This window comes from Acinonyx jubatus, chromosome D4, assembly GCF_027475565.1.
Source record: "Acinonyx jubatus isolate Ajub_Pintada_27869175 chromosome D4, VMU_Ajub_asm_v1.0, whole genome shotgun sequence".
Taxonomy (NCBI): Eukaryota; Metazoa; Chordata; class Mammalia; order Carnivora; family Felidae; genus Acinonyx; species Acinonyx jubatus.
In genome coordinates this window covers 74,474,056-74,489,614 of record NC_069391.1, presented here as the reverse complement: position 1 = coordinate 74,489,614, position 15,559 = coordinate 74,474,056, and the positions used below count along the sequence as shown (strand labels likewise).

Below are 15,559 nucleotides of genomic sequence, written 5' to 3'. Positions count from 1 at the left end.
CCTAACATCATCTCTTGAAGCTGGATATTCCTTTCACTTCCTGTAATAGATTTCTTTTTCTTTGTAATTTTTATTTGTTTTGTTAAGGTGTAATTGACTAATGAGATTATACGATCTTTAATGTGTATAGTGTGGTGGTTTAACCTATGTGTGTGTTGTGAAAGCATTTCACCTATATAGTCAGTGAACACATCCATTACCTCACATACTTGTTTTTGGTGAGAACATTAAGTTCTACTCTCTTAGCAGCCTTCTGTTACTCAGTACAGGTTGTCGACAGTAGTCACCATGTTTTACATTTGATCCTCAGCCTTATTCTTCTCAAAGCTGAAAGTTTGTACCCTTTTACTAGCTGTTCCCTATTTCCTCTACCCCTTAGCCTCTGGCAACCACTTCTCTATTCTCTGTTGCCATGAGCCTGACATTTTTGTTGTTAATTCCACATATAAATGATACTTGGCAGTATCTTTCTCCTTCCAGCTTACTTCATTTAGCATACTGCCCTCAAGGTCTATTCATGCTGTCATAATGGCAGGATTCCCTTCCTTCTCTCTCAGAGTTGAATAATGTTACATTACGCACACATCTTGTGTTTATCCATTCATCTGTTTGATGGACACTGGGTAGTTTCCCATATCTTGGCTATTGTGAATAATACCTCAGTGAACATGGAGTGCAGATATCTCTTGGGCATCCTGTTTTCATTTCTTTTGGAAAACTGAGAAAGTGAGATTGCTGGATCACATAGTTTTTTGAGGAACCTTCCCACTGTTTCTGTGGTGGCTGCACCAATTTACACTCCTACCAGGTGCATAGGAGTTCCTTTTTCTCCACGTCGTCTCCAATACTTCTTACCCATTGTTCTTTTATTCTTTATTCAGGTTTTAAAGCTGTATTTGCATATTTTACAAAATGTGCATTCCAATAGTTACAGTGATTTAAACAAAATATGGCACTCTGATTAAACTGCATTTTACAGCCTATAGGGCACGCTGGACCAGCTTGGTTTTTACTTTAGATTTCACTTCTGTTCCACCCAACTTCTTCCTTCACCAACATGGAAGTTCTTTGCATCTCCCTCTCCAGATGGGAGAGGCAGGCGCCTTCATTGTCAGTAGTTCTCCATTCTTTGATGTGAAGAGGGGCAGGATGGTCATTTAAACTTGATCCAACCACTTTACATCTTAAAAAGTTCAACAGCCACAAGAAGTAAAATAAGTCAATGCTGCTAGAATGTACGGTCCATATTGGCGGCACATGCCTTATTACGATTCACCTGCTTGCTTCTCCTGTTCAGTTGTTTCTTTTGAAGGCAGTGGATTTCTCTCGTATGTTTGTCTTCTTCAGTTTCAGCTTATTGAACTTCTCAATTACAGCCATGCCGGGTTTGTCAGACATAGTTGCAGAGAAAGTGGAGCATGGCCTTCAAGCGAAGTCTGGTCTGTGCAGTAGTGCGTCTTTTTGATGGTAGCCATTCTGACATGTCAGGTGATAACTCATCATGGTTTTGATTTGCACTTCCATTAGTGATGTTGAGCATCTTTTCATGTGTCTGCTGACCATCTGTATGTCTTCTTTGGAAAACTGTCCATTTCTTTCCTCTGCCCATTTTAAAATTGGATTGTTTGTTTTGCGGAGTTGAATGAGTTCTTTATATATTTTATATATTAATCCCGTATCAGGTATGTTGTTTGCATATATTTTCTCCCATTCAGTTCATTGCCTTTTGTTTGTTGATCATTTCCTTTGCTGTGCAGAAGCTTTTTAATTTGAGCTAGTCCCACATGTTTATTTTCACTTTTGTTGCCTTGGTTTGGTATCAGATCTAAAAAAGTCATTGCCAAGACTGCTATCAAGGAGCTTACCTGCCTGTGTTTTCTTTTAGAAGCTTATGGCTTCAGGTTTTTCATTCAAGTCTTCAATCCATTTTGAGTTCATTTTGTGTATAAGGTAGGAGTCCAGTTTTATTCTTTTGCCTGTGACTGTCCAGTTTTCCCAGCACCATTTGTTGAAAGAAACTGTCCTTTCCTTGTATATTCTTCACTCCTTTTCGAAAAATTGGTCATCAGGCAAAGGTTTATTCCTGGCCTCTCATGTCTGTTGCATTGATCTATGGGTCTGTTTTTATGTTTGTGCCATACTGTTTGGATTACTATAGTTCTGTATAGATTTTGAAATTAGGAAGTATAATGCCTCCAGCTTTGTTCTTCTCAAGATTGCTTTGGCCATTTGGGGTCATACAAATGTGAGCATTATTCTTGTCTATTAGCGTGTAATATGCCTCTGGACTTTTGATGGAGATTGCATTGAATCTGAAGATTGCTTTGAGTAGTGTGAACTTTTTTTTAAGTTGATGTATTGATTTATTTTGAGAGAAAGGAAGAGGAGTTGGTGGAGGGGCAGAGAGAGGGAGAGAGAAAGAGAATCCCAAATGGACTCTTTGCTGTGAGTGCAGAGTCCGATGCAGGGTTCAAGCCCAAAACTGTGAGACCATAACTTGAGTTGAAACCAAGAGACAGATGTTTAACTGACTGAGCCACCCAGGCGCCCCAGAGTAGTATGAACTTAATATTACTGTTTGCAATCCCTGAGCATGAAATCTTTCCATCTCTTTATATCTTGAGTTTCTTTCATCAGTGTTCTGTAGTTCCCAGTGCACAGATGTTTTCACCTCTTTGTTTAAATTTTTTCCTAGGTGTTTTATTCTTTTCGATACTGTTACCAGTGGTAAATCTTGAAATCAGATAGCGTGACATCTGAATTGCTTGTTTTTCCCAGATAGTTCCAACTAGTTCTTAACTTTTTCATGTAACTTTTAGAATCAGCTTTTCAATTTCCACAAGAAAATTCTGCTGGGATTTTGATAGTGGTTTTATTGTACTATCAATTTGGGAAGAATTGGCATTTTAACAATACTGAATCTTTCTATTAGCATGATATATCTTTTCATTTATTTAAGTCTTTAAGTATTTTCATTTTCTTCTGTAATTGAAACATACATTTGCTTCACATATTTTGTTACTTTTTGTTCGCCCAGAATTCATATGTTGAAACCTTAACCCTATTCCTTCAGAATGTGACTATATTTGTAGATAAGGCCTTCAAAGTGTTAATATGAGGCCATTAGGGTGGGCCTTAATCCATTCGGTCTGGCATATTTATACAAAGTGGAATTTGGGACACAGAAAAGGACATCATTGGTGCATGTGTACAGAGAAAACGCCAAGTGAGACCACAGCAAGAAGATGGACCTCTGGAGAGGGGCAGATGGCAGCATAGGAGGACACTGGGCTCTGTCCTGCTGATTGCTCAGATTCCACCCACATCTGCCTGAATAACCCAGAAAACTGCCAGAAGACTAGCAGAACAGACTCTCTGGAGCCAGGCGTAGACGAGAGGCCGACAGAAGAGGGTAGGAAGGGCGGAGAGGCGGTGCGCGCTACACGGACTGGCGGGAGGGAGCCGGGGCGGTGGAGGGGCAGTCCACCTGGCAAGGCAGAGCCCCCGAAGTCTGGCTTGGAAAAGCGGAGGGTTGGGGCTCCGTGAGTTCTGACAGCCCGTGGGACTTAACATCTGGAATGTTAAAAGTCAACAGCTCTGCCCTCAGAGAGCAGGGAGGGCGAGAGGACACTGGGAGGGAGAGGTGTTGAGCCCTGGAAGACAGAGCTCAGCTTGGCGGATAACAAAGGCGCTGGTTAAGCGCCATCTCCCTCTCCCATCCCCCAGCCGAAATTCCAAAGGGAACCAGTTCCCGTCACCAAATTTGCTTGTACCGCTCAAACAACCAACGCTGTGCTTCTGTGGATCTATCCCTCCCAAGGGTCTGCTTCCCTCCCGATGCTGCAGGACCCCTCCTGCAGGGGACCACCAGTGGCAAAGTGAGCAAAGCCTACCCCTCCTACCCCTGTGCACCTTGTGGATCCACCTCGGCTAATACTCCAGATCCCATCGAAGCAGCACCACAAGCCTGGCAGTGTGCCAGTAGCCTAGACAGGGGCCACACCACTCCACAGTGAGTCCTGCCCCTGGGAGAGGGGAAGATAAGGTATACACCAGTCTGACTGTGGCCCCAGCGGTGGGCTGGGGGCAGACATCAGGTCTGATTGCGGCCCCGCCCACCAATGCAAGTTACTCCAGACAGCACAGAGGAAGTGCCTTGCAGTTCCGTGCTACTCCAGGGACTATCCAAAATGACGAAACGGAAGAATTCTCCTCAAAAGAAACTCCAAGAAGTAGCGACAGCTAACGAATCGATCAAAACCGATTTAAGCAATATAACGGAACAGGAACTTAGAATAATAGTCATAAAATTAATTGCTGGGCTTGAAAAAAGCATAGAGGACAGCAGAGAATCTGTTGCTACAGAGATCAAGGGACCAAGAAATAGTCATGAGCTAAAAAATGGTGTAAATGAGGTGCAAAGTAAAATGGAGGCAGCCATAGCACGGATCGAAGAGGCAGAGGAGAGAATAGGTGAATTAGAAGATAAAATTATGGAAAAAGAGGAAGCTGAGAAAAAGATAAAAAAATCCAGGAGTATGAGGGGAGAATTAGAGAACTAAATGATGCAATCAAACGGAATAGTATCCATATAATAGGAATTCCAGAAGAGGAAGAGAGAGAGAAAGGGGCTGAAGGTGTACTTGAACAAATCATAGCTGAGAACTTCCCTGATCTGGGGAAGGAAAAAGGCATTGAAATCCAAGAGGCACAGAGAACTCCCTTCAGACATAACTTGAATCGATCTTCTGCATGACCTATCATAGTGAAACTGGCAAACTACAAGGATAAAGAGAAAATTCTGAAAGCAGCTAGGGATAAACAGGCTCTAACTTACAAAGGTAGACTCATAAGAGTAGTGACAGACCTATCTACTAAAACTTGGCAGGGCGGAAAGGACTGGCAGGAAATCTTCAATGTGATGAACAGAAAAAAATGTGCAGCCAAGAATCCTTTATCCAGCAAGTCTGTCATTCAGAATAGAAGGAGAGATAAAGGTCTTCCCAAACAAAAACTGAAGGAATTCATCACCACTAAACCAGCCCTACAAGAGATCCTAAGGGGGACTCTGTGAGCAAAATGTTGAAAGGACCACAAAGTACCAGAGACATCACTACAAGCATGAAACCTACAGACATCACAATGACTCTAAACCCGTATCTTTGAATAATAACACTGAATGTAAATGGACTAAATTTATCAACCAAAAGACATAGGGTATCAGAATGGATAAAAAAAAAAAACAAGCCCCATCTATTTGCTGTCTACAGGAGACTCATTTTAGACCTGAGGACACCTTCAGATTGAAAGTGAGGGGATGGAGAACTATCTATCATGCTACTGGAACTCAAAAGAAAGCTGGAGTAGCCATACTTAGACAAACTAGACTTTAAATTAAAGGCTGTAACAAGAGATGAAGAAGGGCATTATATAATAATTGTAGGGTCTATCCATCAGGAAGAGCTAATAATTATAAATGTCTGTGCGCCGAATACGGGAGCCCCCAAATATATAAAACAATCAGAAACATGAACAACCTTATTGATAAGAATGTGGTAATTGCAGGGGACTTTAACACCCCACTTACAACAATGGATAGATCATCTAGACACAGGATCAATAAAGAAACAAGGGCCCTGAATGATACATTGGATCAGATGGACTTGACAGATACATTTAGAACTCTGTATCCCAAAGCAACAGAATATATTTTCTTCTTGAGTGCACATGGAACATTCTCCAAGATAGATCACATACTGGGTCACAAAACAGCCCTTAACAAGTATAGAAGAATTGAGATCATACTACACACACTTTCAGACCACAATGCTATGAAACTTGAAATCAACCACAGGAAAAAGTCTGGAAAACCTCCAAAAGCATGGAGGTTTCAAGAACACCCTACTAAAGAATGAATAGGCCAACCAGGCAATTAGAGAAGAAATTTAAAAATGTATGGAAACAAATAAAAATGAAAATAAAGAATCCAAACGCTTTGGGATACAGCAAACGCAGTCCTGAGAGGAAAATACATTGCAATCCAGGCCTAGCTTAAGAAACAAGAAAGATCCCAAATACAGAATCTAACAGCACACCTAAAAGAAATAGAAGCAGAACAGCAAAGACACCCCAAACCCAGCAAAAGAAGAGAAATAATAAAGATCAGAGCAGAAATAAACAATATAGAATCTAAAAAAACTGTAGAGCAGATCAATGAAACCAAGAGTTGGTTTTTTGAAAAAATAAAATTGATAAACCTCTAGCCAGCATTCTCAAAAAGAAAAGGGAGATGACCCAAATAGATAAAATCATGAATGAAAATGGAATTATTACAACCAGTCCCTCAGAAACACAAGCAATTATCAGGGAATACTATGAAAAATTATATGCCAACAAACTGGACAACCTGGAAGAAATGGAAAAATTCCTAAACACCCACACACTTCCAAAATTCAAATGGGAAGAAATAGAAAACTTGAACAGACACATAACTAGTGAAGGAATTGAGTCAGTTATCAAAAATCTCCCAACATAGAAGAGTCCAGGACCAGATGGCTTCCCTGGGGAATTCTACCAGACATTTAAAGCAGAGATAATACCCATCCTTCTCAAGCTGTTCCAAAAAATAGAAAGGGAAGTAAAGCTTCCAGACTCATTCTATGAAGCCAGTATTACTTTGATTCCTAAACCAGAGACCCAGCAAAAAAAAGAGAACTACAGGTCAATCTCCCTGATGAAGATGGATGCAGAAATTCTCAGTAAGATACTAGCAAATTGAATTCAAGAGCATATAAAAAGAACTATTCACCATGATCAAGTGGGATTCATTCCTGGGCTGCAGGGCTGGTTCAACATTTGCAGATCAATCAGTGTGATCCATCACATTAATAAAGGAAAAGAACCATATGATCCTGTCAATCGATGCAGAAAAAGCATTTGACAAAATACAGCATCCTTTCTTAATAAAAACCCTTGAGAAAGTCCGAATAGAAGGAACATACTTAAACATCATAAAAGCCATTTATGAAAAGCTCACAGCTAATATCATCCTCAATAGGGAAAAACTGAGAGCTTTTTCCCTGAGATCAGGAACACGACAGGGATGCCCACTCTCACCGCTGTTGTTTAACATAGTGTTGGAAGTTCTGGCATCAGCAATGAGACAACAAAAGGAAATCAAAGGCATCAAAATTGGCAAAGATGAAGTCAAGCTTTCCCTTTTCACAGATGACATGATATTATACATGAAAAACCCGATAGACTCCACCAAAAGTCTGCTAGAACTGATACATGAATTCAGCAAAGTTGCAGGATATAAAATTAATGTACAGAAATCAGTTGCATTCTTATACACTAATAGTGAAGCAACAGAAAGACAAAGAAACTGATCCCATTCACAACTGTACCAAGAATCATAAAATACCTAGGAATAAACCTAATCAAAGATGTAGAGGATCTGTATGCTGAAAACTATAGAAAGCTTATGAAGGAAATTGAAGAAGATATAAAGAAATGGAAAAACATTCTGTGCTCATGGATTGGAAGAATAAATATTGTTAAAATACTACCAAAGTAATCTACACATTCAATGTAATCCCAGTCAAAATTGCAGCAGCATTTTTCTCGAAGCTAGAACAAGCAATCCTAAAATTTGTGTGGAACCACAAAAGACCCCGAATAGCCAAAGTAATATTGAAGAAGGAAGACCAAAGTGGGAGGCATCACAATCCCAGGCTTTAGCCTCTACTACAAAGCTGTAATCATCAAGACAGCATGGTATTGCCACAAAAACAGACACGTAAGACCAATGGAATAGAATAGAGACCCCAGAATTGGACCCACAAAAGTATGGCCAACTCATCTTTGACAAAGCAGGAAAGAATATCCAATGGAAAAAAGACAGTCTCTTTAACAAATGGTGCTGGGAGAACTGGACAGCAACATGGAGAAGGTTGAAACTAGACCACTTTCTTAAACCATTCACAAAAATAAACTCAAAATGGATAAAGGACCTGAATATGAGAAAGGAAGCCATCAAAACCCTAGAGGAGAAAACAAGAAAAGACCTCTCTGACCTCAGCCGCAGCAATTTCTTACTTGACACATCCCCAAAGGCAAGGGAATTAAAAGCAAAAATGAACTATTGGGACCTCATGAAGATAAAAAGCTTCTGCACAGCAAAGGAAACAGCAAAACTAAAAGGCAACCAATGGAATGGGAAAAGATATTTGCAAAAGACGTATCAGACAAAGGGTTAGTATCCAAAATCTATAAAGAACTCACCAAACTCCACACCCGAAAAACAAATAATCCAGTGAAGAAATGGGCAGAAAACATGAATAGACTTCTCTAAAGAAGACATCCAGATGGTCAACAGGCACTTGAAAACATGCTCAATGTCACTCCTCATCAGGGAAATACAAATCAAAACCACACTGAGATACCACCTCACGCCAGTCAGAGTGGCTAAAGTGAACAAATCAGGAGACTATAGATGCTGGCGAGGATGTGGAGAAATGGGAACCCTCTCGCACTGTTGGTGGGAATGCAAACTGGTGCAGCCACTCTGGAAAACACTGTGGAGGTTCCTCAAAAAGTTAAAAATAGATCTACCCTATGACCCAGCAATAGCACTGCTAGGAATTGACCCAAGGGATACAGGAGTGCTGATGCATAGGGGCACTTGTACCCCAATGTTTATAGCAGCACTTACAACAATAGCCAAATTATGGAAAGAACCTAAATGCCCATCAACTGATGAATGGATAAAGTAATTGTGGTTTATATACACAATGAGATACTACTTGGCAATGAGAAAGAATGAAATATGTCCTTTTGTAGCAATGTGGTTGGAACTGGAGAGTGTTATGCTAGGTGAAATAAGTCATACAGAGAAAGATAGATACCATATGTCTTCACTCTTACGTGGATTCTGAGAAACTGAACAGAAGACCATGGGGGAAGGGAAGGGGAAAAAAAGGGAGTGAGGCAAACCATAAGAGACTCTTAAAAACTGAGAATAAACTGAGGGTTGATGGGGGGTGGGGGGGAGGGGAGAGTGGGTGATGGGCATTGAGGAGGGTACCTGTTGGGATGAGCACTGGGTGTTGTATGGAAACCAATCTGACAATAAATTTCCAAAAAAAAAAAAAAATACATTGGTAAGCAAACAAAAGAAAATGATGGATGTCTGCAAGCCTAGGAGAGAGGCCTCAGATAAAGCAAATTATGCCAACACCTTGATCTTGGACCTGTCAGCTTCCAGAACTGGGATAGAATAAATTTCTGTTAGAACGGTCCATGAAGTCCATGGATTTATGTTATGGCAGCCCTAGCAACCAAACACAGCTTTTGGTACCAGGAATGGAGGTGTTGCGGTAACAAATATGTGGTAGCAGCTTTAGAACTCGATAATGAGTAGAGAGGGAAAAGACTTTTGTGGCAAGGTGATCTTGTTATAAAGTCGCAAAGAACATGGCTAAATTGTTTTCTAATGTGGAACTTATAAGTGATGAACTTGGATATTTAATGGAGATGTCTAAGCAGACTGTTCAAGACATGGTCTTGTCTTTTCCTAATTGCCTATAGTAAAATGCAAGAAAAGAAATACATTTTTAAGAAGGATTTCTTAAGCAAAATGGAAACCAAAGTTAAAGATTTGGAAAATGCTCAGCCTATCCTTATTGCAAAATATGGAAAAGCGTGTTACAGAGAGAAAACCCAGGGTGTTGTGCACAAAACACTTGAGAGAAGAATTAAGGTTGTGACTCATGGGTCTAATCCACCATCTCAGCAGAATCCAGGAATGGAAATGGGGCTATACCAGCTGAAGTGTTGCCAGCTTGAACTAAAAAGGGCAGAGTCAGGACAAAATGAAGAAAACTCCTTGCAGTTATGGGATACTAAGGGGCAGGAGAGTAGAGCCAGCTACCTGGGAGCGTGCTTTATTCTTCAAGAAAAGGGGAAAGAATAACCCCGAAGGCTATTCTGAGATCAGTAGAGGTGCATGTGTTTTGGAGGCTGAACCTCCTCCTGGATTTCTGAGAGTGGGGCCACTTCCTCAGTTTCAGTGGGTCCGGCTGCTACTACCCAGAACCTAGGTGGCAGGAGTATAGTTAGTCTTAGTTTATTAAGTATGGTAATTACTGTAGGTTTTTCCTACATGTTATTTCCCAGGTTGAGGAGGTACTCTTTTATTCCCAGTTAAATGTTTTTTTATGTGTCATGAGTATTTGTAGCATTTTATATAATGCTTTTGCTGCATCTATTGTAATCATAGTTTTTTCTTCTTTATTCTGTTAATATGATGAATTACATTGATTGTTGAATGTTAAACTAGCCTTGCATTCCTTTTTTTTTTTTTTTTTAACTTTATTTTTTTTGAGACACAGAGACATAGTGTGAGCAGGGGAAGGGCAGAGAGAGAAGGAGACACAGAATCCGAAGCAGGCTCCAGGCTCTGAGCTGTTAGCACAGAGCCTGATGCAGGGCTCGAACCCATGAACCATGAGACCATGACCTGAGCCGAAGTCAGATGCTCAACCGACTGAGCTACCCAGATGCCCGTAGCCTTGTATTCCTAACACAAACCTTGTTTGTTCATGATATATTATCCTTTTATATTGTTGGATTTATTGGGTAATTTTTTGTTGAGGATTTTTGTATTTATGTTCACACAGGATACTGGTTTATACTTTTTTCTTGTTACGTGTTTACTCATGATATCAGGGAAAGGCTAGCCTCATAAAATGAATTGGAAAATGTTTCCTCCTTCTCTGTTTGATGAGATTATTTGTAAAGAGTTGATACTATTTCTATCTTATAGAAGTTGGAATTTACCAGTGAAGCCATCTGTGCCTGGAATATATTGAAAGATTTTCAGACTGTGTTTAATTTTTACAGGACTGTTTACAGTATCAGTTTGTTCTTGCATGAGCTTTATAAGATTAAGTATGTTAAGGAATTTGTTCCTTTTATCCAAGGTGTTGAATATGTAGAAATACAGTTGTTCCCAACATTTCCGTATCCTTCAGATAACTTTAGGATCCATAATGATATCTCCTGTTCATTTATTATGTTGCACTTTCAGGTCTAGAATTTATGTTTGAGTTCTTTTTACAATCTGTCTCTTCATTGGTGTTTTCTGTTTGTTGTGACATCATTATTCTGGTTTCCTTTAGCTCTTTCTCCATGGTTCTTATCAGCTTTCTGAGCATATTTGAGACATTAAGAAAATTTTTTTTCTTTTATAGTAAGCCCAGTGCCTTGCTTCCTCCTGAACTGTGTCTGCTAATTTCATCTGTGCATGGGCCAGGCTTCCTTGATTCCTTGCATAGATTAAACTGTCCTGCTATTGTAATCAGACAAAGGAAGTATAAGAAATTAAAACTACAGACATGTATATTCATTAACATAGATGCAAAAATCCTTAACAAATATTACAGTGAAATAGTATGATATGTAAGAAGGATAATATACTATAACCAAATGCATTTACCTTATGAATGCAAAAATGGTTTACTAGTCAATTCTGTTAATTATATTCATGGAATAAAGGAGGAAAAGTATATGATCTCAGTAGAAGAGAAAAAATTTCTCACAAAATCAACCGTTATTGATGATAAAAACTCTTAAGTGGGGAATAAAAGAGGGTCTCTTCAACCTGGTGTAAGGGACATCTAGGAAAAACCTATAGGTATTATCATACTTAATTTGAAAAAGACTGAATGCTTTCCCTGTAAGGTACAGAATAGTTCAAGAAATGCCTTTTCTCATCACTTCTATTCAGGTTCATAGTGTGAATGCTCTAGCTTCTGCAACAAAACAAGAAAAATAAAGACAAGATTGGAAAGAAAAAGTAAAACTAGCTTTATTGGCAGATGAAATGATGAGTCATGCAGAAAGTCCTAAGGAATGTAGAAAACTACCATTAGTAACAGTAAGCAAGGTTCATAAGTTTGCAAGATACATTGTCAATGTAAATAGTCATTTCTAAAAATGAAATGAAAATTATTCCATTCATAACATTAAAAAGGCTAAATTCTTAAAAAAAACTTTCAAGTTTATTTTGAGAGTTTATTTATTTTGAGTTATTTATTAATTATACATCAAATGTCGGACACCGGGGGTGCCTGGGTGGCTCGGTCACTTAAGCATTTAACTCTTGATTTGTGCTCAGGTCATGATCTCATGGTTGAGATTGAGCCCCACATGGGGCTCCATGCTAACAGTGTAGAGCCTGCTTGGGATTTACTCTCTCCCCCTCTCTCTCTTTGCTCCTTCCCTGCTTGCGTGTGCTCTTTCTCATAATAAATAAAACTTTGGGGAAAAAAAAGAGTTGGACACTGAACCGACTGAGCCACCTAGGTGCCCCACAGAAAAATTTAACAAAAGAAGTACAAGACCTGTAAACCTAAAACTGCAAAACATTTCTGAAAAAAAAAAAAATTAAAACCTAAACAGTAGAATGATAGGCACAGTCAAGGATTGGAGGCCTGACCTTGTTAAGATGGCAATTCTCTCCAAACTTAGAGATTTCTCATAACCTCAATCAGAATACCAGATATCTCTTCCAGAAATTAACAAGCTAATTATAAAGTATATGTGGAATGTAAAGGGCACATATTAGCCAAAACAATTTTATTTACTCTTCTTTTTAATTTTAACTCCAGTATAGTTAACATACAGCATTATATTTGTTCTGGTGTAAAATTCAGTGATTCAACACTAGTGCTCATCAAGATATGTGTACTCTTAACCTCCTTCACCTGTTGCCCCCATTCCCATTCCCCCCGCTTTAACCATCTGTTTGTTCTCTGTAGGTAAGAGTCTGCTGTTTGGTTTGTCTTGTTTTTCCTTTGTACATTTGTTTCTTAAATTCCACATGTGAGTGAAATCATTTGGTATTTGTCTTTTTCTGGCTTATTTCACTTAGCACTATACTCTCTAGATCTAGTCATGTTGCTACAAATGGCAAGATTTAATTCTTTTTTTATGGTTAAATAATATTGCACTGCATATATATACCACAGGGCTGCTTCCATAATTTTAGCCAAAACAATTTTTGGATCAGAATAATGTTGAGGTTTTTTAATGCTTGATTTCAAGGATTATTTTATAGCTACTTTATAAAACAAAGTGTCATTTTCATATGAGAATAGACATACAGATCAATGAAGGAGAATAATGTTTGGACATAAATCCACAATATAATCCATAGTTAATATATGTTTGATTTCATACAAAGATGCCAACCTAATAAATAAGTAAGGGGAAATATGGTAGACATTTCAATAAATGGTTTTGAAATAACTAGATTTCCAAGTGGGAAAGAAAATAATGTAGATGGGATTTAATGTGAAATGGAACATTGACATAAATGTAAATGCCCAAAGGTATAGAGTTTGTTTAACACATAAGAGAAAGTCTTTTAAGTGTTTGTGGTAGGTGAAGATATCTTGGGATAAAAAGTGCAAATAAGAAAAATAAATTGATGAAAATTAAAATGTTCTACTTTTTGAAAGACAGCTGTTAAAAATGAAAAAGGTAAGCCGTGGAATTGAGAAAAATATTTGTAACACATATAATGTACATAATACTTCATCTAAAATATATAGGGAGATGAACAGCCCATAAAAAATGAGCAGAAACGTGAAAAATTAAACGTGTTTAATTTTATTACTCATCAGGAAAATGCAAAACAAAGCCATTTGATCATTAATATAGATGTAAAAAATTTCAGAACATTCAGAATTGAAATTAGGACTGCAGAGTTGTTGCTTTTGGGGGTAGTGATTCATGCCTAATTCTTGTGAGGAGCATGATGGAAGTTTCTGCATGATTGTAATGTTTTATTCCTGGATGTGAATTTTGGGTGCCTGGATGTGTTTTCTTTATGAAAACTTAACCTTATATAGTACTTAGTTATATACTCCTCGGGAGTAGGATGTGTTTCAATAAAAATGTTTTCCCCAAATGAATAGGATTCAGAGAAGAACAAACCAGTTCATGAACCTGTGATATGATATCTAACTATAACTCATTTTTGAAATTCTAATTAAAACTATGGTGAAATTTCCAGGAAGATTGCCAAAATTTTAAATGTTTGAAAACACTAAGAATTTGTGAGGCCACGGAGCCATACCAAATCTAACCTGCTGATGTTAGTTTCATGTGTCACAACTACTTGTGAAAACAGATTGGTAACACTTAGTAAAGTGAATATATGCAGTTCTACTCTTTGATATATACACCGTGGAAAATCTTACACATGAGCATCTGGAGGCATGTTCAAGGAGGCTCATGGTGGCACTGTGAGTAAAAGCAAAAAATCTATAAACAGTACACATATATATCAACAGTGTAGTGGACAATTAAGTAGTCATTTATCAGTGTAATATAGCAGTGAGAATGAATGAACTACCAATATGGATAAAATTTAAAGATTGTTTTATTGAAGAATGTCACAGGAACATATGTGATATTATTTCCTTTTCGTACAGTTTAGAAAGAAGTTGATAAACAGTGTTATATTTAGAGAATCTTTCATAGAAGGTTGAAAACAAGTAACTAAAAGTGAAATCGTGATCAGTTGTAGGGAACATAATCAAGGAGGATCACAAAAGATGCTTCTGTAGTACCGCTTAATTTTTTGGCCTGGGTAGAAGATTCAGGGATGTCTTTTATTGTTATTTTATTAAACTGTATTATATGTTTTTGTGTGCTGTATTTCTCATAGCAGTAAAAAAGCCAATTTAATGATCTTTCAAAAATTTAAAACTGCAAGTTTCTCAACTCTGTAGGTTTAAAATATGAAGAATGGTTTTTTTCCCATGGATGTTCTGATATGTATTTATTTAGTGATAGGTTGAATTAACATTGTATCTAAGATCTTTTTCTACTCAAAGCCTGTCAACAAGAAAATTAATGTAATAGTTCGACCGTTTATATTTAGCCTTGAAATTGTAAAACCACATCTTTAAACCAAATTTTATTATTTACTTTTCTAATTCAGACTAGGTTTTTTTCTTAATTAATTCGAAGGGAGATTTATTTATTTATTTAGGTAAAAATTGTCTTAGGACTTTGAATAAAAATCTTTGTGCTAATTAACAGTGAATTACTTTTCTTCCAGATTCAAAGGTCGACTTCTTTGGGAACATCACAGATTTCACAGAAAGTGCTTCCTCTCCTGGAACTTCCATGTGTCGAAGATGGTAAAATGCAACCGCTTTAGGAAGTTTTTCTTATTAAAATGTGTTAGGAATATAATTTTCATTTGAGACCATATTAAAAATTTCAAACAATAGCAGATATTTATGTATTTTTTGGAAATTTCACTAAAATTCCTTTAAACACTAGAACTTGGGTGTTCCTTAAAGTTGCTTTTGCCGTGGGGTTTTTTGGTATGTAAAATTTAAACTTGTAATCTCAAAGTCTACTAGTAAGTTAATCTTTTTATCCTCCTTTGAGCTAGGAGCCCTAGTGAAGCTGTTGATATCTAATTCATGATATTACTTAATTATTTAGAGAGTTTTGTTATAGTAAAATTTTAGTTTTA

The 15,559-nt window shown here is 37.8% G+C and overlaps 1 protein-coding gene and 1 pseudogene across 8 annotated transcripts in view; one reads left to right on the top strand and one right to left on the bottom strand.

Annotated features, from left to right (window-relative positions):
* The window catches only part of VPS13A (vacuolar protein sorting 13 homolog A), a 251,081-nt gene that overhangs the window by 82,108 nt on the left and 153,414 nt on the right, over nucleotides 1-15,559 (top strand). For all 8 annotated transcript variants that reach the window (XR_008291251.1, XR_008291252.1, XR_003414530.2 and 5 more), the window contains one exon: nucleotides 15,134-15,215. Coding sequence is in view for 5 of the 8 variants with exons in the window: in XM_027040998.2 (XP_026896799.1) it covers nucleotides 15,134-15,215 (82 nt within the window). In the remaining 3 variants the exon portion in view is untranslated. The remainder of the gene's footprint in view (nucleotides 1-15,133; nucleotides 15,216-15,559) is intronic.
* Nucleotides 1,266-1,483, bottom strand: LOC128312273 (thymosin beta-4-like; annotated as a pseudogene).